This window comes from Brassica napus, chromosome C2 (assembly GCF_020379485.1).
Source record: "Brassica napus cultivar Da-Ae chromosome C2, Da-Ae, whole genome shotgun sequence".
NCBI lineage: Eukaryota > Viridiplantae > Streptophyta > Magnoliopsida > Brassicales > Brassicaceae > Brassica > Brassica napus.
Window position 1 is genome coordinate 18,833,668 of NC_063445.1, and position 21,302 is coordinate 18,854,969.

The 21,302-nt window shown below is 35.7% G+C and overlaps 1 protein-coding gene, 1 long non-coding RNA gene and 1 pseudogene across 2 annotated transcripts; 2 read left to right on the forward strand and 1 right to left on the reverse strand.

Moving 5' to 3' along the window:
* The first annotated feature begins 4,547 nt into the window (after positions 1-4,547).
* Positions 4,548-4,923, forward strand: LOC106356114. The gene is made up of 3 exons (XR_001271976.3): positions 4,548-4,586; positions 4,661-4,745; positions 4,822-4,923. It is a non-coding gene; the product is annotated as an uncharacterized LOC106356114 (long non-coding RNA).
* A 147-nt stretch (positions 4,924-5,070) lies between these two features.
* On the forward strand, positions 5,071-7,559 carry LOC106354932 (annotated as a pseudogene).
* A 4,166-nt stretch (positions 7,560-11,725) lies between these two features.
* Positions 11,726-12,595, reverse strand: LOC106354930 (glutathione S-transferase T2-like). Its single transcript, XM_013794969.2, has 2 exons — positions 12,063-12,595; positions 11,726-11,972 (listed from the first exon to the last, which is right to left on the reverse strand). The coding sequence occupies exons 1-2, from the start codon at positions 12,593-12,595 to the stop codon at positions 11,726-11,728; spliced, it is 780 nt and encodes a 259-aa protein (XP_013650423.2).
* Positions 12,596-21,302: the final 8,707 nt, after the last annotated feature.

The following is a 21,302-nucleotide window of genomic DNA, read 5'->3' on the forward strand; positions in this document are numbered from 1 at the left end:
TTTGTTGTTATCTTGAAATAATCTTTTATATTTCTAAAAAATAAGATAATACTTATATGCTGTGTTGTTATCTTTAAATAATATTTTTATTATAAAAATTAAGATATAAAACAGTTTATAATTAAATATTAATGAAGAAAAAACATGCTCTCACGTTAAAAGTTAGACTGGTCAATGTCGTTGTTACCCTTAGTAAAATTTTTTATATAATAATTTAATTAAAAACGAATTTTATATTAATAATATTAAATTTCTAAAAAGATAATTCTCATATATTTTGTTGTTACCTTGAAATAATCTTTTATATTTCTAAAAAGTAAGATAATACTTATATGCTGTGTTGTTATCTTTAAATAATATTTTTATTATAAAAATTAAGATATAAAACAGTATATAATTAAATATTAATGAAGAAAAAACATTTGTATAAAAATATAGTCTAAAACATTTATAATATATGAGTGTTTAGAAAATTTCAACACAATAATTAATATATATATTTTAATGAAATTTGCTGTCATATATAAATTATTTTATGTTTGGTATTTTCGGAATCGAGCTCTCACGTTAAAAGTTAGACTGGTTAATGTCGTTGTTACCCTTAATAAAATTTTATATATAATAATTTAATTAAAAACGAATTTTATATTAATAATATTAAATTTCTAAAGACATAATTCTCATATATTTTGTTGTTATCTTGAAATAATCTTTTATATTTCTAAAAAATAAGATAATACTTATATGCTGTGTTGTTATCTTTAAATAATATTTTTATTATAAAAATTAAGATATAAAACAGTATATAATTAAATATTAATGAAGAAAAAACATGCTCTCACGTTAAAAGTTAAACTGGTCAATGTCGTTGTTACCCTTAATAAAATTTTATATATAATAATTTAATTAAAAACGAATTTTTATTAATAATATTAAATTTCTAAAAAGATAATTCTCATATATTTTGTTGTTATCTTGAAATAATCTTTTATATTTCTAAAAAATAAGATAATACTTATATGCTGTGTTGTTATCTTTAAATAATATTTTAATTATAAAAATTAAGATATAAAACAGTATATAATTAAATATTAATGAAGAAAAAACATTTGTATAAAAATATAGTCTAAAACATTTATAATATATGAGTGTTTAGAAAATTTCAACACAATAATTAATATATATATATTAATGAAATTTGCTTTCATATATAAATTATTTTATGTTTGGTATAAACTTGTTAAGAATATAAATAATAACTTAACATATTGGTTTTGAATTAACAAAATATAAAATAATAAATATCTATAAGAAGATTATGCCCGCATGTGCGGGCAAGGCACCTAGTTTAAGTTGTAACTAGTCTGTCAATTGTTACTATTGATATATTGAATAAGAAAAATCTTAGAACTTTTAGTTTTTCTTTGTCTCCGGTATTCTTTGGAATCAACGATTACCAAGAACTCTCGTTTAAACGGTTATTCTTCAAAATCAACGGCCATTCAGTCCTCGTTGAATGGCCATTCCTTTTCATTGAATGGCTATACCTTTTGGTATAAACGGTCATTAAATCTTAGCTCGACGCTGTGCCAGTTTGGTATACTATAAAAAATTTAAGGATAATTCTAACTAATTAAGATAAATTAGAGATTGATCCACACACCCGCGCGGATATTGGTTCATATATTTTTGTACATTGATATTTATTTTTCTTAATTATTGTTATATATTATAGATGAGTCGTAAAATATAATTAATTGTATTCAAAAGACCTTGACCAAATCGGATAATATGATTATTTTTTGTACAAATATCCGAATCCGCTTCAGATACTTTGTTATTTAGATATTTTTAGGTTTCTATATATCAGAACTGAACACATCCAGACCCAAAAGAACCCAATCAATACTCATACATAAATTTATACTCCCTCCGTTTCATATTATGTGTCGTTTTAGAGAATTTTTTTCGTTACAAAATAAGTGTCGTTTTCGATTTTCAATGCAAAGTTTATTAATTTTATGCAAAATTTATTTTTCTGTTGGTTGAAATATGGTTAGGTATATAGGTAATATTGTTTTTTTTAAAGGGAATGTACAAAATTAATTGTTTCCTTAATTTGTGTGCCGAAACCTAAAACGACACTTATAATGAAACAGAGAGAGTAATATTCAAGTGGAACCTAATTAAAAAAAAATCCGAAAAGAACAACCCGTACCTAAATGGATAACAAATATCTATATTATTAAAAGAGAAGTACCCATTTGAAAATGTTCTTACTTCATTAATTAAACTCCCTATTTTTTTGCTTGTCTTTTTCAGTTGCATTTATGAAATATCCTAAAACGAATAAAACTGTCTAATTTATTACTTGTCTTTTCAGTTACATTAATGAAATATGCTTAAATGAATTAAACTTCCTATTTTATTGTTTGTCTTTTTCAGTTACCTTAATGAAATATCATTAAATAAATTTGGACATAATGTCATTTAATCAACAAAAAAAAACTCATGAGTTATCCTTACGTGCATAATTTTAATAATGGAGATTTTAAAAAACGTGCATCATTAAAATGTTACCTAAAACATACAGTACTAATATATAACATGCATCAATAAAACTAGAATTTGACTCACACTATTGTACGGACATTATTTTCAGTTGATTAAATTAAAAAATATTTATTTATTCAAAAAATATTTAAGAATGGCTATGTTTTTAAAAATTATCTCTATTATTAAAAGAGAAATACCCATTAAAAAATATCCCTTAATTTCTAAATTTAATTACACTTTCATGCCACTGACAATTAAATTGAATTTCCTATTTTAATGGTTGTCTTTTTCAGTTAGATTAATGTGTTTTCCTTATTCAAATATAAACTTAATATCATTAAATTAACTTCTAAATATGATTACGTAAAAGTAAAGTACAAATTCGAAACTTAACATTTAACCGAAAACGTTGGAGGACATCACACTAAATCTCTATTATTAAAAGAGAAGTACCCATTAAAAAATACCCCTAAGTTTTCTAACTTATTTACACTTCCATGCCACTGAGAATTAAATTAAACTACCTATTTTAATGCTTGTCTTTTCCAGTTAAATTAATGAGTTTTTTTTAATCAAATTTAAACTTAATGTCATTAAATAAACCTACATATTTTAATGCTTGTCTTTTCCAGTTGAATTAATGAGTTTTCCTTAATCAAATTTAAACTTAATGTCATTAAATGAACCTAAAAATACATCATATTTAACGAGCTTATTACGTACGAGTACGGCCCAATAATAAGCTTGAATTTTATTTTTACGAAAACGTGAATCACTTGACTTATGTAATATTTAAAATATATTAACTACAATATAACAAATGCATATAACCTACATATACTTTAGTTTGAAATGATCATGTTCAAGTTTTATATAGTCAACTTACATCATGCATCGATCGATGTACAATATTCAAACCACCTATAGCTTTCGTTTTCTTTATAGGATGTATCAACCAACCAATCATCCCATTGATTTTCTAAGCTTTATAAAAAAACAAATCAATAAATACAAACTCAAAATTCAATATCTTCTATTAATCAAAACATAATATCTTCAATGTCGTATCTTTAATGTACCTATTAAATATATAAACTGTAACCATAATTACACTAATTATAAGAATAGATTTGATTCCAACCAATTGATCAATTACTTCGGTAATTGATTTGCTTGCAGAAGAGGAAACAATAAATTTAAAATTTATAAGAATATAAAGATATAGAGATTCCAACCAATTGCCTATATTTGCGTATGATTTTCGCATAATAAGCTTCAAATTGAACATTAAAAAAGATAGAGAGATTTTTTTTAATCTTTTACCGACACAAACTTAAACAAAACAAAGAGTTAAATGTAATTTTTTTTGTTACACTTCCCGGAAAAAAACGGTTACAACGTGGGCTTTCATAATATGGCCTTTTAACATATTAATGTTATCGACATTTAATAATTATCTTGACGAAAAACAAAGACTATAAATAATTTATTATTAATAAAATTATGAAATTATTTACAATTTGATGACTAATTCATCGCCTTTTTTATATGTTAAAATTTTCATAGAAGTTTAAAAATCATTTTATTTTCTTTAAACATGTATAACTAATTTATAATCTTTTATGCCATACTAAGTCATAATATAATATTTCTTCATATTTTACATTAATAACCATTGTTTTTATATATCGTCTACAATTCTCTAATTACGTTAATTTGTTCAATTTTTTATATGATATCAAATATTCATCGTAAATAGATGGTTTAAGATGCCAAAAAAATTATTTACTTGGTGAATAAATACATCAAATATTACAAATACATTATTTAGTTAAATAAATAACCAAAAACCGAAAATTCAAATCCGCGCTGGCGCGCGGATCAGGGTCTATTTCATTATTAAAAAATCGAGACTTTGATTCTGTTTTTGCAGTTAATTTGTATTTACACCCCTGTGGTGGTTGTGTCATGCTGTTATTTCGCCATGTAGATGCTCGTTGCCTACTCCACCAATGCCTCATGATGAGAATGTATGATTATTACTCTCTTACTCTTTGTTTGGCAGGGCTGCTTGTAACCTGTTTAAGTTCTGGTCTTGTTGCAGTGGACTCCTTTTCAATATGTCATGGCAACGCCACTGCTTGTTGCTTTTGAGATCCTTCTCTTTCTACATCTTGAAGATAAATATGGTATTTTTTCCCACCATTTTACTAATACTCTTTAATCAAAGGGTGTATAAGAATGGTTTGTTTCCCTCTGTTGCAGATGACTTAAAGTTTGTCTTCTTACCCTTGCTTGCATTCGAGGTAGCTATCTTGGTATATAACGTCAGGTAAATCATCAAAGTTTTTAGGTTTTGGATTGTTCACTCTTCTTCCTATTCTTGATTGTTTTCATTTTTACCATTGTTGGCTTTGTTTACTTTTTTCCCTTTTAGTGATAACTGACATGCAACTTTTCCTGCAGAAAGTGCTTGACTTCCATGCCTAGAGATGAGGAATTTATGATTGATGAACCACTTCTCGTAAGTTGGTTATTCTCTAGAGATGAGGAAACTATGGGTGATGAACCACTTCTCGTAAGTTGGTTGTTCTCTATGAGCATTTTAAATATGATCACTTAATCGGATTCTGTCTACAAAATGTGGTTTCATTAGTTCTTTAACCTTTGTTAATTTGCTTCTTACATTGTTTATTTATTTTTGTAGTACACATGGGTTTCCATATGGATGGTTTCCTTCATTGCTGCCATAACCTTCACTCTTGTTAAATCACGTGGTATGTTGCACATTTTACTTCACTATTTAATTAGTTTATGATCTTCTAGCCTCCAAACGATACCCTGGAAGTGTTGCTGACGTTGCAATGTCTATAATTTTGTATACTTTTTCTTTATTTTGCAAAACAGATTGTTTTGTTTGTCATCTTTCTATCATGATATTACTGCCTAGTCTCAGTCTGTTTTTTTTTTCTGAATCTGTTATGTCCCGAGCTTTGTATAGGTGATCTAGTTGCGTTGGAATTGTGGGACTTATCTATAAACTTTGGGTAAACTAATTTTTTTCTTCTTGAAGTCTTTCTGAACTATCATCTTCTAGTAGTATGAACAATCTTCTTTCTTCTCAATCTACAGCATAGCAGAGTTATTTGGATTTCCTGTCACAAAATGGAGGAATCAGTCGATCCATAGGGATTCACATATACTTTTCTCATCGTCAGTGGGAGTAAGATATCGAAATGAGGACAGCAACAGAGAATGCGACATCCTTGATATTGGTGGATATGTAATGAAAATCCCATTCATTACCTTTCAAATCATCCTTTTCATGAGCTTAAAGGTACACATTTACAGAAACAAGTCCGTATCTTTTTGCACGTGTTTGAGCTAATTATCTTTTATCTAATTGCCCGGGAACATCCGCTTCTCCCAAGAACATTCCGATTGTAGTTCTGTTTGTACCTCTTTTTCTGCTACAAGGAGCTACGGTGCTTTTTGTTACATATACTTCGGTGGTGAAGTCTGTCTTGTGGATTTATAATGTTGGTGGTCCTTATGGAAGATATTTAGCGAGATCATTGGCTCGTGTATTCCTGAGATTCTTTCAACATTGTAAAAGGTAAAACAAACTGAGCAATGGGAATCTCTGGTGACAACAAGAAAAAAAAACTAATCATTCTCATTTGATAAATAACAGATTACTTGGCTGGTGGTCTATCGATAAAGAAAGTAAGGACTCCTTACTAAGGAGGAACAAGTTAGTCTCCACAGTGGAAAAGCTACCGGGTAAAGCTCTCATCATTTGGTAACATAACAGCTGGCTCCTTTCATGTGTACACTATGTTTTGCTATATATGTTTTCAGATGCAACACATTATCACCAGAGGCTGTGAAGAAAATGCCAAAGTCTCATCTTGTTGAAGAGGTAAACTGCACATTCTAAGTCACCGCCGTCTAATAGCACGTGCAAGTGGTGGAGCGGTGCCGAATCTAAATATTAAGAATTTTTCGAAAATAAATACATAAATTTGGACTAAATTTTTAGATACTCTTAAATTTATAGTTTATAATTTTAAAAAGAAGCCTCAAATATATATAGAAAACCAAATAACTTTTTAAAACTATTTTATTAGATTATTAAATGTATCGTTAGTATTTTTTAAACAAGGCCTAAAGATAATTTGAGACGGCTCTGTTCTAAGTCATGTCATTTTAAACATTCTGAAACCAAGCAAGATCTGGAATAAACTCCTCTCACCAGGTATGTAGACTAAAAGCTGCATTGAGTGAGCAAACAGATAGCAGCCAGCAGGAAAAGAATATTTGCAAAGTTTGCTTTGAGGATCCGGTCAACGTGGTTCTATTCCCATGTAGACATCACGTCCTCTGCAGGTAAACCAACATTCCTTATGTTTGCTTTCTTTTTCTCTGCCTCGCTTAAACCGCATTGTTTGCTCTTGGAAAATATCTTAAATGACATGTTTCAGTTATTTTATTTTTGTGAGAAAGGGTATGACATGTTTCAGTTATTGTCATTCCGAAAAGTTGTTTATCAAAATATCACTTGTTCAAACATGATTTTGTGTCGATATATTTTGTTATTTTTTATGCAAAATAACATGCATTATGCGGTTTGAACCGGGATTGTGACACAAACTAGCACATACCACCAATACTTTTAATGTATCCATTAGTCTTAAATAGTATTTTAATAATTATAAAAGTGTAGAGATTGTGATTTGCTAGATTTGCTATTTTACTTATCTTTTAACCATTTGTGTTTTCTTGAAATACCATCTTGTAAAATGTTCATGTCGTTTTTGTGTGTTTCAGCACGTGCTGCAGGAAATGCACGACATGTCCGATATGTCGTGTATTGATTACGCATCGTGTGCCTGTATACGATGTGTAGAGATTTCAGACGACCGTGATGAACATGTATAATACTTTCTTATGTCGTTTTTTGATTAAGCATCTTGTAATAATGATACGCCAACACATGATTACATCTAGCAAAAAATTAATGTGTTTCTTACTACATCAGTGAAATGATTGACATATATCAACTAAATATGGTTATGTAAGTAACATCACAGCCACATATTTTTGTCACATAAACTACATATTGAAACAGTGTATCAAACCAATGTACTGAACCGTGAACCCAGTTGCGCAATTTGTTCGACACACCTATCTAATTAATCGTGAACCTAATCTATAATCAAGCAAAAAAAAAAAGTTCTTCAAGACACTTCGATAAGCTAGAAGCATGGGGGGACAGAGGGGAAGAAGCTGACATCGAAGTCTAAACACATGTGAAGTACCTTCTTCCGCATGCACAGAATCTGAAAGATGAGATAAATTCTGTGGTAGTAAAACTCTTCTGTGTATTGACAGAATCTCGTGAAACCATTTTCGTTGTGAACATGAACATGTAGTTGTCGAGATCAATGAAAATATGAAAAATGAAAGATTTGGAGATATACTGAAGAGCAAGATGTGTATCTTGCGGACCAAACCATTGAAATCCAATTAGAAGTGAAGCTCGTGAAGTCTGTGAAAACCAAACCGAAGAATATTATATAAATTCCATTGCGACAAGGATTAGATTATTTAGATATATATCATAAGATTTAGATAAGTTCTATTGATACTTGAAATAAGTCTAAGTCTTGTGTTTATATGCAACTTCTTTTGTAAGTCATTAAAACATAACACACTGATAATATTCCTATTCTCTTTTTTTTTTTGGGTCAAACCCATGGATACCGAAGGCGTCCTTGGGGTGACCTCGTAGTTCCTAATAATATTCCTATTCTCCAAATTTACAAATCACCGTTGCTGAATTAAAAAGCTCAATTACTCATTTGATCAAAACAAAGGATAAGATTGAAGAAGATGAAGTTTTTTTTTTTTTTCTGTAACACGAAGAAGATGAAGTTATACTTCTGTCCACATGTGTAATCTCTACATGTTATAATTTTTTAACATGTCACATCTACACAGCTACACAACAACCAGCAGATATAATAAGCTATCAATTGTATTCCAAGACCTAAGCTTAATAGAGCAAAGACTTAGAGCAACTTTGTTGGAGGTTTATTGCTCTTAGGTTCTTAAAATACATTTATGTGTATATATATATTATATATGCATATATAATTGCGGAGTTTTAAGATTCGGTTGGGTTTTCCGTAAAGCTTAGAACCCCACAATTACATACGCATATATAATATATACATACACATAAATGTATTTTAAGAATCTAGGAACAAGAAACCTTCAATGAGGTTGCTCTTAGATCATAATTAACTCGGATTTCTTAGAGTGGAGTTTTTAACGGAAGTTAAAAAACTGTTTCTTAACTTCTATTAAAAACCCGATCCTAAAAACCTCGGGTTAATCTTACTCTTACATCTACTCGTTTATGCTACGATAGATTCATTGTAAGTTAAACCATGGAATGTCCATCACGGGCGCGGCTGCTCACTTTGCAAATAATCTTTTATATATGTAGATTTTATAAGACAATAAATCTGAAAAGCCTCTTTTTGTAGTTTAATAGTCAAATAATTGTGTTTCTGTCTTTTGATGTATATGTATAAAATAATAACCATACGCAAATTAATATCTCTTTCTTTCACTTTCTATCCAATTCCAACTAATTCTGTGGGAGCCCAAAATTGATCTATTAAATTAAATTAAGTTGGTTCTGATCATGGCCTAAATATTTAGAGCAGCATTATCAATGCCAACTCTTATCAAACATCTTAGAATATTTAATTAGTATTTTTAGTCTAAAAAGTTTTCTAAGATACTTAAGTAAAATACAACATTATCAATGAAACTTTTTAAAGGTTCTTAGGTATAAAATATTTTTTTTTATTAATAAGTAGTAATTAAGATGTATCTATTTATATTCAATACATTAAAAAGAGGAAAAAAAATTCATTTAATTAAAATTACAAACATTTTATTACATTCCATACATAAAAAAAAAAATTCATAAATCACACATTTTATTCAATTCATAAAAACTTTAAAATCATTGGTTATTTGGAAGATGTCGAAATTTAGCCCAAATATTTTCAATTAAATCGAATTTTAATTGTTCATGAGCTTGTCTGTTACGGACGCTCGATCGACGATCCATTGCAGTGCCGAGATTTGAATTCGGAGTAACGGTGAATGTATTCTCTTCCTCGCTTTCTTGAAATTCTCTCACGTTATACTGAGTGTATGTTGATCGTTCATCCTCGACAATCATATTATGGAGTATGATGCATGCTTTCATAATATTTGTTATTTTGTCTTTATCCCATAACTTGGATGGATTTTTCACTACGGCAAATCTAGATTGCAGATCTCCGAAGGCACGCTCGACATCTTTTCGAACAGCTTCTTGGGTTTTAGGAAATAACGAATGTTTCTCACTTTGTGGAAGTCGGATAGATTGAATAAAATTCGCCCATTTAGGATAAATACCATCAGTGAGATAATATGCCAAATGATATGGATTACCATTAACATAGAAGTTCACTTCTGGCGCAATTCCGTTAATAATGTCATCAAAAACGGGGGATCGATCAAGAATATTAAGATCGTTCATAGTACCTGGAGCTCCAAAAAACGCGTGCCATATCCAGAGGTCACTTGAAGCTACCGCCTCCAAAACAATTGTTGGTTTTTCGGTTCCTCGGGAATACATTCCTTTCCAAGCAGTGGGGCAATTCTTCCACTCCCAATGCATACAGTCGATGCTACCAATCATCCCCAGAAACCCACGTTGTTCTCCGATATAGAGAAGTCTTTGCAGATCCTCTTGTGTGGGTTGGCGTAGGTATTCATCACCAAATAAGCCGATTATTCCGGCGGTAAATTTGTGCAAAGATTTCCGAGCTGTCGTTTCAGCAAGTCGGACATACTCATCAAGTGAATCAGCTGCACCGCCATATGCTAACTGTCGTATTGCTGCAGTACATTTTTGTAGAGGTGTTAGACTAGACCGTCCGGTACAATCTGTTCCTTGTTGAAAATACGGTATGTTGGTTTCGAGAGGTTGCACAATACGCAGGAACAAAGATTTGTTCATTCGGAACCGTCGGCGGAATAACTCGGGATTGTAAGTTGGAGTCTCGCTAAAGTAATCATTTTAGAGCTTCTGGTGGCCGTCTTCTCGGAACCTCTCCATATAAATACGTTGCTTACGCTCTTTTGGTTCTTGAATAACATCAAAGTTTCCAACAAAATCTTCAACTAAGGAATCAATTTCATCATCATCATCATTGTGGTAGTGATAATGAGAAGAAGATGCCATAAGATTTTTTGTTTAAAATGAAATGTTGATGAAAGAGGAGAAGATTTTGATAAGAGAAAGGATGTCTTGAAATTTCAAACGATCTATCATATTTATAGGATCAAATAAGTGTATCTTGTGAATGTTATTCACGAGCATTGATGTGTGTCTTGTTCTCTTACACATCTGAATGTTATTCACGAGCATTGATAAGTGTATCTTGTGTCTTGTTTTCAACTTCACGGACCAAGCAGTGAAGTTGGTTTTGTTTTCAAGCTTCACGGATCCCATTGGAATTTTGTTTTGTTTTTTGAATTTTGTTTTGTTTATAAAAACATTAAGTTTAGACACTATGGTACATTTTGAGATTCATTTCAAGTTATAAATATGATCATCACCAGTTATTACAACACATAAGAAGAAACAAACTTGGGGGAATCCAAACTCCACCTCCGGTTGTGGAGGGTACGGTGCCGTGTCACCATATTTCAAACTCAACTCTTGTTGGTCAAGACGAATGAGGTCTTCAGCCTCGCTGAACTCAGAAGCATTATTACTAGAGTACTCCCCACCATACTCTGACGAACACGAAGGCTGGCTGTAACTATATCTCCCCATTTTTAAATAAACCTGCCAAGAATATTCATTTAAATACATTAGTCCTCTAAATTTTTGAAGGAAACATTCAAAGAAACAGAAAAACAATAATGCAAGCAGAAACATGTTTTTCATTACTACGAAACTGGAATACATTTGACATGGAAGCAGCAGAAATACAAGGTATTCATCAAAGTAGCAAGCAGAAACAGCAGAAACACAAGTTAAAACACAGAACATTTTTAGGAAACGGATACTTAATAATTTTAAAAGACATTTTCAGAAAAGCTGAGCGAGCAGCTTGTTCTTCACAACTTCCTCAGCCTCACTTAGTGTTCCTGGCTTAGTTAGGAGTGTGTCTAGAATGGCAAGCTTCGACAAATTCTCCTTCCTCATGAGATCATCCTTCTTCAACTCCATTACGGTTTTAATCTCATCAATGGATTTTAGTCCTTGAGTGTTATTCTTTCTAGCTTTAGCAGCCTTGCTACCCTCTGGACGCACCTCTTGATCACCAACAGTGGCGCTTGATGTTTACGAACATTCCTCTCCAGCCTTTCGCTTTCCACTCCCACTAGGTTTAGGAGTGTTAAGACTGAGCCACTTCTCCTCAAACCTTAACAAACACAACGCATGCTCCAGATTGAATTTCCTTTGATGATTAGCGAAGTAAATATCATAAGCCGCCTTGAGGACATCAGTCTCGCTCTGACCAGAACTGATGTGTCTCTCTGCAGCCGCGTAAGCACCACAGAATTTGTTGGTGTAGTCATTAATCTTCTGCCACCTCTGCTTAAGATTGAGCCACTCTCTAGGTTCACCACTCGCTTTCGCATGTGGGCTAGATGCATAAAACTCCGCTACACGTTTCCAGAACGTCCCAGATTTTTGTTCATTTCCAACTACAACATCCTTAGATGTGTTGAGCCACGCACTTATTACAATCTCGTCATCAGCTGGAGTCCATTGCCTTCTCTCCTTAGAGGCAACTGATGCGTTTTCACGTTGAGCTGGAGCCTCTGGTGCTTGTGAACTAAAAGGAGGCATCTCCGATCCTCCTCCAAAGTTTTGACTCGGACGATAACTTCCATACTGGAAGTTTTGACTAGGGGAGTCACTATATGGATTCGAAGGATTCTTTGAATCCATAGCGAGGAGAATGAGAGGATTATAAAAGACAGAAAGAGAAACAAGAGAGAAATAAGAGATAAAGAGATTACTATGACAAGAATTATAGCTTCTTGCCGTTATATAAAGAAAAAAGAGAGAAAGAGATCATAAAGAGCTTTAAAGAAAGACCTAACCATCAATTACTATGGTCTAATCAATAGTTATTACAACACTTAAAAGCCATCAAAACAATAAATCATCTGACTAAATATTTTCATTTGGTTAGAAACAAAATACACTCAAGTTACAATGAGCAAACAATAAACTTATATACTCCTTACAGACTGGTTACTCGTTCGAAACTAACTACAACAGTTATAACAACGTCTCCCTTAAATGTCCACACCAGTTTTTTCTAAAATTTCCACACTCGTAAATTCAATGATGAAGACAATGTAATTTAAACAACATGTTATGCCAGCTTTTACCGAATACACTTCACTAATCAATCAAGTATACATTCACAATGTTAAACAAACACAGATCCATCGAGTTTAAATCCAAAATTTATTCTAAAATACACGCATCAATGGACTTTACAATCAGACACAGATCAGGTCACAATCAAATTCCTCGCCAACCAATCCATCACAACCTATACAGACAATCATTCAGAAACTCTATACACACGAACTATACAACCAAACATTCAGAAACAAACCAATCAATTCGAACAAACCAAGTAAATCGTTTCCTCTAATTCGCAGACCTTAACATAGAGACAGATGATTAACAGATATAGAAGACAAACCTGGTATCGTTCGATTCGGAAGACGACGGCGAGATCCTTCTGGAATCGGTGAGAATAGACGACGGTGGCCGAAAACTACCGGCGAGAGAGAGAGAGAATAGTGAGACGATGCAAACCCAGATCAAATACCACGCATGCAAAAGGGAATCGAACCAAAAAAAAATTAGATCCACAAAACAAACCGATAATTGAAAAAAAAACCCAGAGAAGGAACACGAACCTGCTGGATATTCGATGCGGTGGTAGAGCTTTGGATTGAACGGTGAATCCGTGTGGTTTGCGACGCGGCTTCACTCCTCGTGTAATCGCCTTCGACGGAGAGAGAGAGAGAGAGAGAGAGAGAGAGAGAGAGAGAGAGAGAGAGAGAGAGAGAGAGAGAGAGAGAGAGAGAGAGAGAGAGAGAGAGAGAGAGAGAGAGAGAGAGAGAGAGAGAGAGAGAGAGAGAGAGAGAGAGAAGAGAGAGAGAGAGAGAGAGAGAGAGAGAGAGAGAGAGAGAGAGAATGGTTCGAGACCGAATGACCTCTTCTCTCTACCGCTTCGTATCTCCTATCACAACTCGCCACGTGACACAAGCACCACCACCAAAAACTTCTTACGTAAAAATCGATTCCACTAATTAACTCATTTTTTGATTTAAATTTGGCCCAAATAAATTATAAGAATTGGGCTAAGAAGCCCGATAATGATGCTCTTAATTAAGTGAGTTCTTATGGCCTAAACTAAGACACGATATTCACTATTCCACCAGATTTGAATTGAATTAATTAGTCAAATCTGAATGTCCCCGAAGATGTAAATGGAAAATGCTGATAATTACATCTCCTACCAAAACTGTAGATCTCAGCGATGGAAGATAATAATCCAAAATCAACGGTTGAGATGAAATTAGAATTAGTAAAGTTGGGATGAGATGAGGTTTGGGTCCATGCTTAGCCAGTGACACTGATGGAGGGCTGACCTTTCTTCGTTTTTTTAATCGCGAGTCTTCTTCCAATTTGCATTTCATCTCCAAATTGTTGAAAGCGCTACGTTAAAGACGCCCTACCCCGGACGATGTTTTTCTATGTGCATGGACCTTTTCTTATTCTGCAAATAATTAAAAAAAAAAGTTCGTGTAAATATTAAATTTTATACCAAAATTTTAAACTTTTAACAACAGTTACAGAGAATACTAGTAGCAGAAAACATCCAAAAAAAAAACATTAGAGGATCAAAGGACATAACATTAACATTTAAATACAAGCACACAAAACACTCGCAGAAGGATAGTCTGGTCGAGACCGTAGCATTGCCTAATAGGTTCGGAGCCTTTGATAAAATATAGACCACGCTAGGTAGAAATCGGCTTGCACAAACCGCTACTCCAAAAGATTGACACTGACCCCACGCAGCTTTGCATAGACCGGCCGAGGAAACCGATCCATCAACCACCACCGGTAGAGGAGACTGAGACACGAGCTAAGAACTTCCACTTGCATCGAGCACACTAGAGTGCCAATCCGGCCTGATGCCACTGACCACCAAAGTCACACTTATTACGCTCGACTTCAAAACATAATGCCCGTAGATGCAAGAAGACATGGAGCGATGAGAGCAACATCCTGAGCTGTTCGCCCAAACCTACAATATAGAGATAAGATCAGTCCTCCACTGGAGACCAAGTGATCCGACAATGGAGCTGGGATGACCAACCAACACACGAGTCTCCTTCAAGGAAACACAGCTTCGAGACTCAAACGGAGGTCTGACACCTTGCCTCGAGCTCACATCGAGAACCGATGGAAGCTCTACAAAGCCTCGTGAGAGAGACAACAACAGAGGAGAACTCTAAGAACTCCGAAGAGCCGGAAAGGAAGAGGCACCACACCAAGCAGACGCCATGCAACAAAACAAGAGCGGCGAGAAACATGAAGACAAAGCATTAGCGACTACCGAAGAGTTCTAGGCGCAAGTCATAGACGGCCAAGCCCAGAAACAACCCGACGACCGCACACAACAACTGCCGCGGGACGAAAACCAGAACAAGCGCGCTTCAAGAAAGAGCTCCAAAGTACCACTTAGCCGGATGAAGAAGGATGAGAGCCTCACTGGACCCAAAGCGAAGACAGAGCTCTGACGACACCGGACCGCTCCTGTCCAAATCAATAGCTTGAACGGCAAGACCACCAGATCTGAAAGGAGGAGCCTTGCAACCACGTTCACGCGCTGTTACTGCCGGTCGGGGACCAGATCGAGAAAACTGAAAACCTTATCCAATCACCGCCCTAAAAACCAACTCCGTTCATCCACATCCTACCCCACTCGCCAACACACTAGAACGGAACCCACCAACCGCAGACACAATGAACCGTGCCGGAGAACCTAACCAGAACATCAAGCAAGAGGACGGAGAAAAATAAGATAAAAGAAACATAGAATAATACAAAGAGGAAAAAGATAGGAGAGGGGTTCCGGCGACCACGCACACCACCGCCAGTCGCGGAAGCTGGAGGAGACGTCAACGAGAAAGGAGCTTTGAGAAAAGAGGATGGAGAAAAGTTTCAAGAAAGAGAGAGCAACATGCTCTAAATAATTAAATTCATTTGTTCAATTATTATTTTTTTCTTTTTGAAAAGGCTTTATTTGTTCAATTATTGTCGTTCCCTAATTTCTAACGACTTTTATAAAAACTTTTTCAGTGTTTATTGTTTTTTTGTATTTTCTTTCGCTTATACAAAAAAAACTATTATATTTTGAAGTGTCAAAAATAGTTAAAACAAATATAATGCCTTTGATCAAATATAATGCTTATCTTAAGAAAATATACACTGAAGTAATTAATTTATCAAATTTATAGGGAGATCATGTGACCCTAGTTCAATCTTGCTTATTCCCATTTTATATATAGTAGATTGTGATGGGTACGTAACCGAAATATTTAGCTCTATATATATATATAAAGGTGATATTAGAGAACTACACATGAATAGACATTAATGGTTTTGTTTATACACATTAGGACCCATGTAGACTAAAATGTCCTTGCTTTCGGTCCTTGCTTTCAGATGAAAGCTTCAGTGTTCTACACTGACACAAACATGGAAAAATAAAGTGTGACAGGTTTGTGGAAGCGTGATCTAGGTTGTGAGAGACTTACATGTGAAGACACATTTTGTCTTTTCTTTACTCACAAAGACACATTGCGTCTTTAACACACTTTATGTGTAGGGCCTTCCCATTTTGAGACAAAAATGCCCCTTCTTGAAGCTAACGAGAAATTTGTTTGTTTTAAAAAAATAAACCAAACATAACTTGGACATTTCTTGTTGTTTGCAATAAATGAACATTAATTTCACGGATAATCTATTGGTGGATATATGTTTTGGTAGACAAAAATCATGTGGATGTGTTTATGGTGGACAAATTGTGGTGGATAGGAAAATCATGTTAGAGTTCAGATTTAATGTGGATACGTTATCGTGGACATCGTATATTGGATTTACGAGCCTAAGTATCATGTACAAAATATTGAACAAATTGATATGGAAAAATGTTCTCCCAACACAATGTGCCTCTAAAGGTAATTGGTAACGTAGACAGTGTCTTAGGGGGTAAAATTTTCTATGATTTTGATTATTTTGTTTCTTAAGTGCAGATGGCTGAGATGTGTTTGGTGATATGTAGAGAATGAGTCTGTAGTTCCTGAGGTAAATGGAAGTTCATTGTGGACAAAAAAAACGATGCGTGGATGGGAGATGCGTGGATGGGAGATGCGTGGACGGGAGATGCGTGGACGGGAGACGCGTGGACATGAGATGCGTGGACGGGAGACGCGTGGACATGAGATACGTGGACGGGAGACGCGTGGAGCCACTTACACCACCACCGTAACTACCTTCACGTCTTACCCCACAACCTCCATAACCACCACCGCCTCCACTGCGGTATCCATCGCTTCCTCCACCGTATCCACCACCATCTCCTCCACTCGAGTAGCCACCTACACCAACCACCACCATTGTATCCACACTCACGTTACATACAGACAGAATCAAGTGGTTTAAGAAACGGGAGCTAACCTTCCATTTGGATTTTATCTGTCCAGATTTCCGAGGCTTGGATACAGAGATCGCTCACGATGGAAACGCGAAAACCCAAATACAGATTCGTAGAACAGGTGAGCAATGGAAGAGACGTGGGTTCCGAAAGTCGATATTTGGATCCAATTTCACGTTTTGATTTTTGGATCTAGAAACAATCGAGGGAGAAAGAAATTAGGGTTCATCTCACCGGCGATGGATTTGTGAAGAAAGAAGAAGAGATAAGGTTTTGTAAAAAAGTTAAAAAGTTATTGATTTTGTAAAAAGATAAAAATCAGATTTCGGTTTTGGTTAGGAATCTCTTTGGTTAGTTGAGTTGGGTAACGAATTTGGTTAGTAGGATGAGATGTCTAGTTATTTGAAGTCTCTCCTTGGTTGAAGGTCATCTTAGTAAAACTAACATGATAAAGTGTGCCCGGTAAACAATGTGTCCTTTAGTGATATTGTAAATGAACTTGTGTATCCGAGGGTAAATATTTCCAAATTCTTACTACAACACCCCACCTCCATACCCGTTTTTAATGTTATATATGCTTTCTCCCACTTGATTTTGCTTAGTTGTAACTCAGTGTTCTTTTAATTATATAAAAAGAATTCCAAATGAGTGTAAAAAGTGAACGCCAACCCATCACATAAACAAGAAATTGAAACTAATTTACTATCTCTGGTTTTTCTTTTACTTTAAGAATAAAAGGTTTTAAATGACAATCAATAAATCCTGTTACCTTACCTTGAATGCAAAAGAAAACAACTCTCTCTACTTTGGGAGAGAGAGGAGACTGGAGAGCCAAAAGGCTGCAACACTTTTTATGACCAAGACAGGACTGAGAAGTGAGAAGGAAGACGAGTATTAAAGGAATGAGGAAGAGGAACAGCTCCCAGCCTGATTAAGAAAATGAGTTCCATATTCCTTCTTGTAATTGTTGAGTGGCTCTCATCTTATTTCCACCTCAAAAAGCTGAATTTTTTTTTATTGTGGGATAGATTGCAGCTCAGTGAATTAACCAAAGAGAGAGAGAGGAGTAAAAACTAGTAAATGTATGTGTGACACCCGTCACTTTCGAAATAGTAAAAATACTTCGATAAATACAAATATCTTAAATATCCATATCTAAATATTTGAAAGTCCACATCCACGCATGAATTCCATAATATAAAATAAAATCCGAAACATAAGGTACGACATAAACCGAGAATCCAAAATACGAAATACCATAACGATAAAAGTCCAAAGGCCTAGAGGCCCGATAACGATAAAATCAATAAAATGATAGAAGCCCAAAAGCCCAATAGCACCGGTCCGAAAAATCACTCCTGCTCATCGGTCTCACCTGAAAGGGGGAAATAAGGAGGGGTGAGCGACAGGGGAATCGCCCAGTGAGGTATGGGATGCTAAACCGCAAACCACTGACTCAGTTCATAGCACTACAACTATGTAGGCCTAGCTCTAGCATGAGACAATCACGGTGCCTATTACACCACACAGAACAATCACATATGTCTAGTGGACTAGACATGATACAACCAATGCGATAATAGCATATCACATTTCCTCATAAGGATAAAAATATATATAACTCTACAGGCGTCGCTAGCACAGTAGTCCACACTGCACCCCGCAAATCTCTAAGGCGTCGTAAGTACAAACGTCTCTGTACCCCCGCAAATCTCCACAAACATGGCAGCCAGTGCAAACGTCTCTGCACCCCGCAAAACTCCTCAAACATAGGCAGCCAGTGCAAACGTCTCTGCACCCCGCAAATCTCCAAAACATGGACTCGCATATATATACATATATATAACAATTCTTAACATCAATCATTTCAATCAACCGTTGAATCCTCTATTATCCTATTTCCGGTTTAACAATCAATAATAATAATAAACAAGCAAGACTCTCAAACAGACTCGATTCACAGAGACGGATCATGTTTCGAAACTAAACTTTCCATAACGGTAGTACTAAACTAGCTCGGGATTTAACGGAGTAGCCCTCACCTTAGCAATGAAGAGAAGTGGTATATATGAACTCCAGCTGCTCAAATGGACTCCAAATCTGAAATCAGATCGAAATTTCGAGTCAGAACGCCTTTCGAACGGTTTAAAACGGGTATTTACGGAAAAGTCAACCCGCTGGTCAAAGATTAATTATTTAATTAATTAATTAATTAATTAATTAATTATTTAATTAATTAATCCGGTTTATCCTAACCGATTTCCAATTGATTTAAACCGACCGGTTTAGCCTAACCGAATTGAAATCAATTCAAACCGGCTAACCAACCGGTTAACCGAGTCAACCGAGTTGACTCACCGGGTCGACTCGGCCGAGTTAGCGAGTCGCCGGCGAGTCACCGGTGTCGGTCACCGGCGGCGACGGCGGAGATCCGGCGGTGGCTTACCGGAAAGTTGGCCGGCGGCGACGGCGGAGCTGCGGCGGAGAACGGTGGTCCGGCGGCGGCGCTGCGGCGGAGGACGGTGGTCCGACGGCGGCGCGTGGAACTCACGCGCGCAGAGGCGAATCTTCGGGGGGCGCGTACGGCTTCGTCCAGGCTCCGATCGCGACGCGGTTGGTGTCTACGGCTTCGTCTTGACGAGAGGAACACGATGATGGCCTTGGATGCACGAGATTCACTACGGTTAGAAAGTTATGATCGATTTACTAAAACGACCGAAACATAACTCAAAACATGGCGGTTTCCGGTTACCTCGAGCTGCGGTTGATGGTGATGACGAGCTTGATGACGTCCTGGCGTGCGGTGGCTCCGGCGAGGACTCTTGGTGAGCTTCTTCCTTCCTCTCTCTCTCTCTCTCTCTCTCTCTCTCTCTCTCTCTCTCTCTCTCTCTCTCTCTCTCTCTCTCTCTCTCTTTAAAGAAAAATGACTTGACCCTTGGGCAAAGCCTAGGGTTGGGGTCATTACAATTCTCCCCTACTTACAAGGAATTCGTCCCCGAATTCAATTCATAAGTTGTCATGTCCAATGTCAACCCGGAAAAGCTCCGGATAATCAATCCTCATCTGGGGCTCGGACTCCCAAGTTTCTTCCTGAATACCATCTCTCTCCCAACGAACTTTGACCAACATAGTCATCATACCATCATCTGCTTTCACTTGGCGATCCAATAGCTCTACTGGCTGACACGGCGCACGCAAATTCCTACCAAGGTCACTGGGCGGCTGCTGCAAAATGAGCTCTGGTTCTCTCACGACTTTCCTCAAAACCGAAACATGAAACACGTCATGGAAATCTGATAACTCTTCGGATAAATCCAATCGGTAAGCAACTGCTCCAATTCGCTCCAAAATGGGATATGGTCCCATATATCTCGGTTTAAGCTTCTTCAGCTTCCGAGTCTTAGATCCTCCCTGAAATGTCCTCATTTTCAGGTATACCAGGTCGCCAACCTGGAACTCCAAATCTTTACGCCGCTTATCTGCATAACTCTTCTGACGGTCATGGGCTTCCCTAAGCCGCATCTTAAGCATCTCAACCTGCTCAACTGTCTCTTGAACCATTGCAGGTTCTATCTCACGTCGCTCCCCCACTTCGGTCCAACAAAGCGGTGTGCGACAAGGCCTACCATAAAGAGCCTCATATGGTGCCATCTTAATGCTCGAGTGATAACTATTATTGTAGGCGAACTCCGTTAGGGGTAGGTACTTTGCCCAACTCCCTTCCCAATCCAAAACACAAGCTCTAAGCATATCCTCCAAAGTCTGAATCGTCCTCTCTGACTGACCGTCTGTCTGCGGGTGATAAGCCGTACTCATATGCACTTTCGTCCCAAGCGCCTTCTGGAAGGCTCTCCAAAATTCGGACGTAAACTTTGTATCTCGATCTGATACAATGCTGAC

What these genes read in the sequence shown, in the direction of transcription:
- LOC106354930 (XM_013794969.2), bottom strand. Translation starts at nt 12,595, where the DNA reads ATGGATTCAAAGAATCCTTCGAATCCATATAGTGACTCCCCTAGTCAA. An exon ending in CATGCGTTGTGTTTGTTAAG is followed by an intron (nt 11,973 to 12,062) that starts GTTTGAGGAGAA and finishes GTAAACATCAAG; the next exon opens with CGCCACTGTTGGTGATCAAG.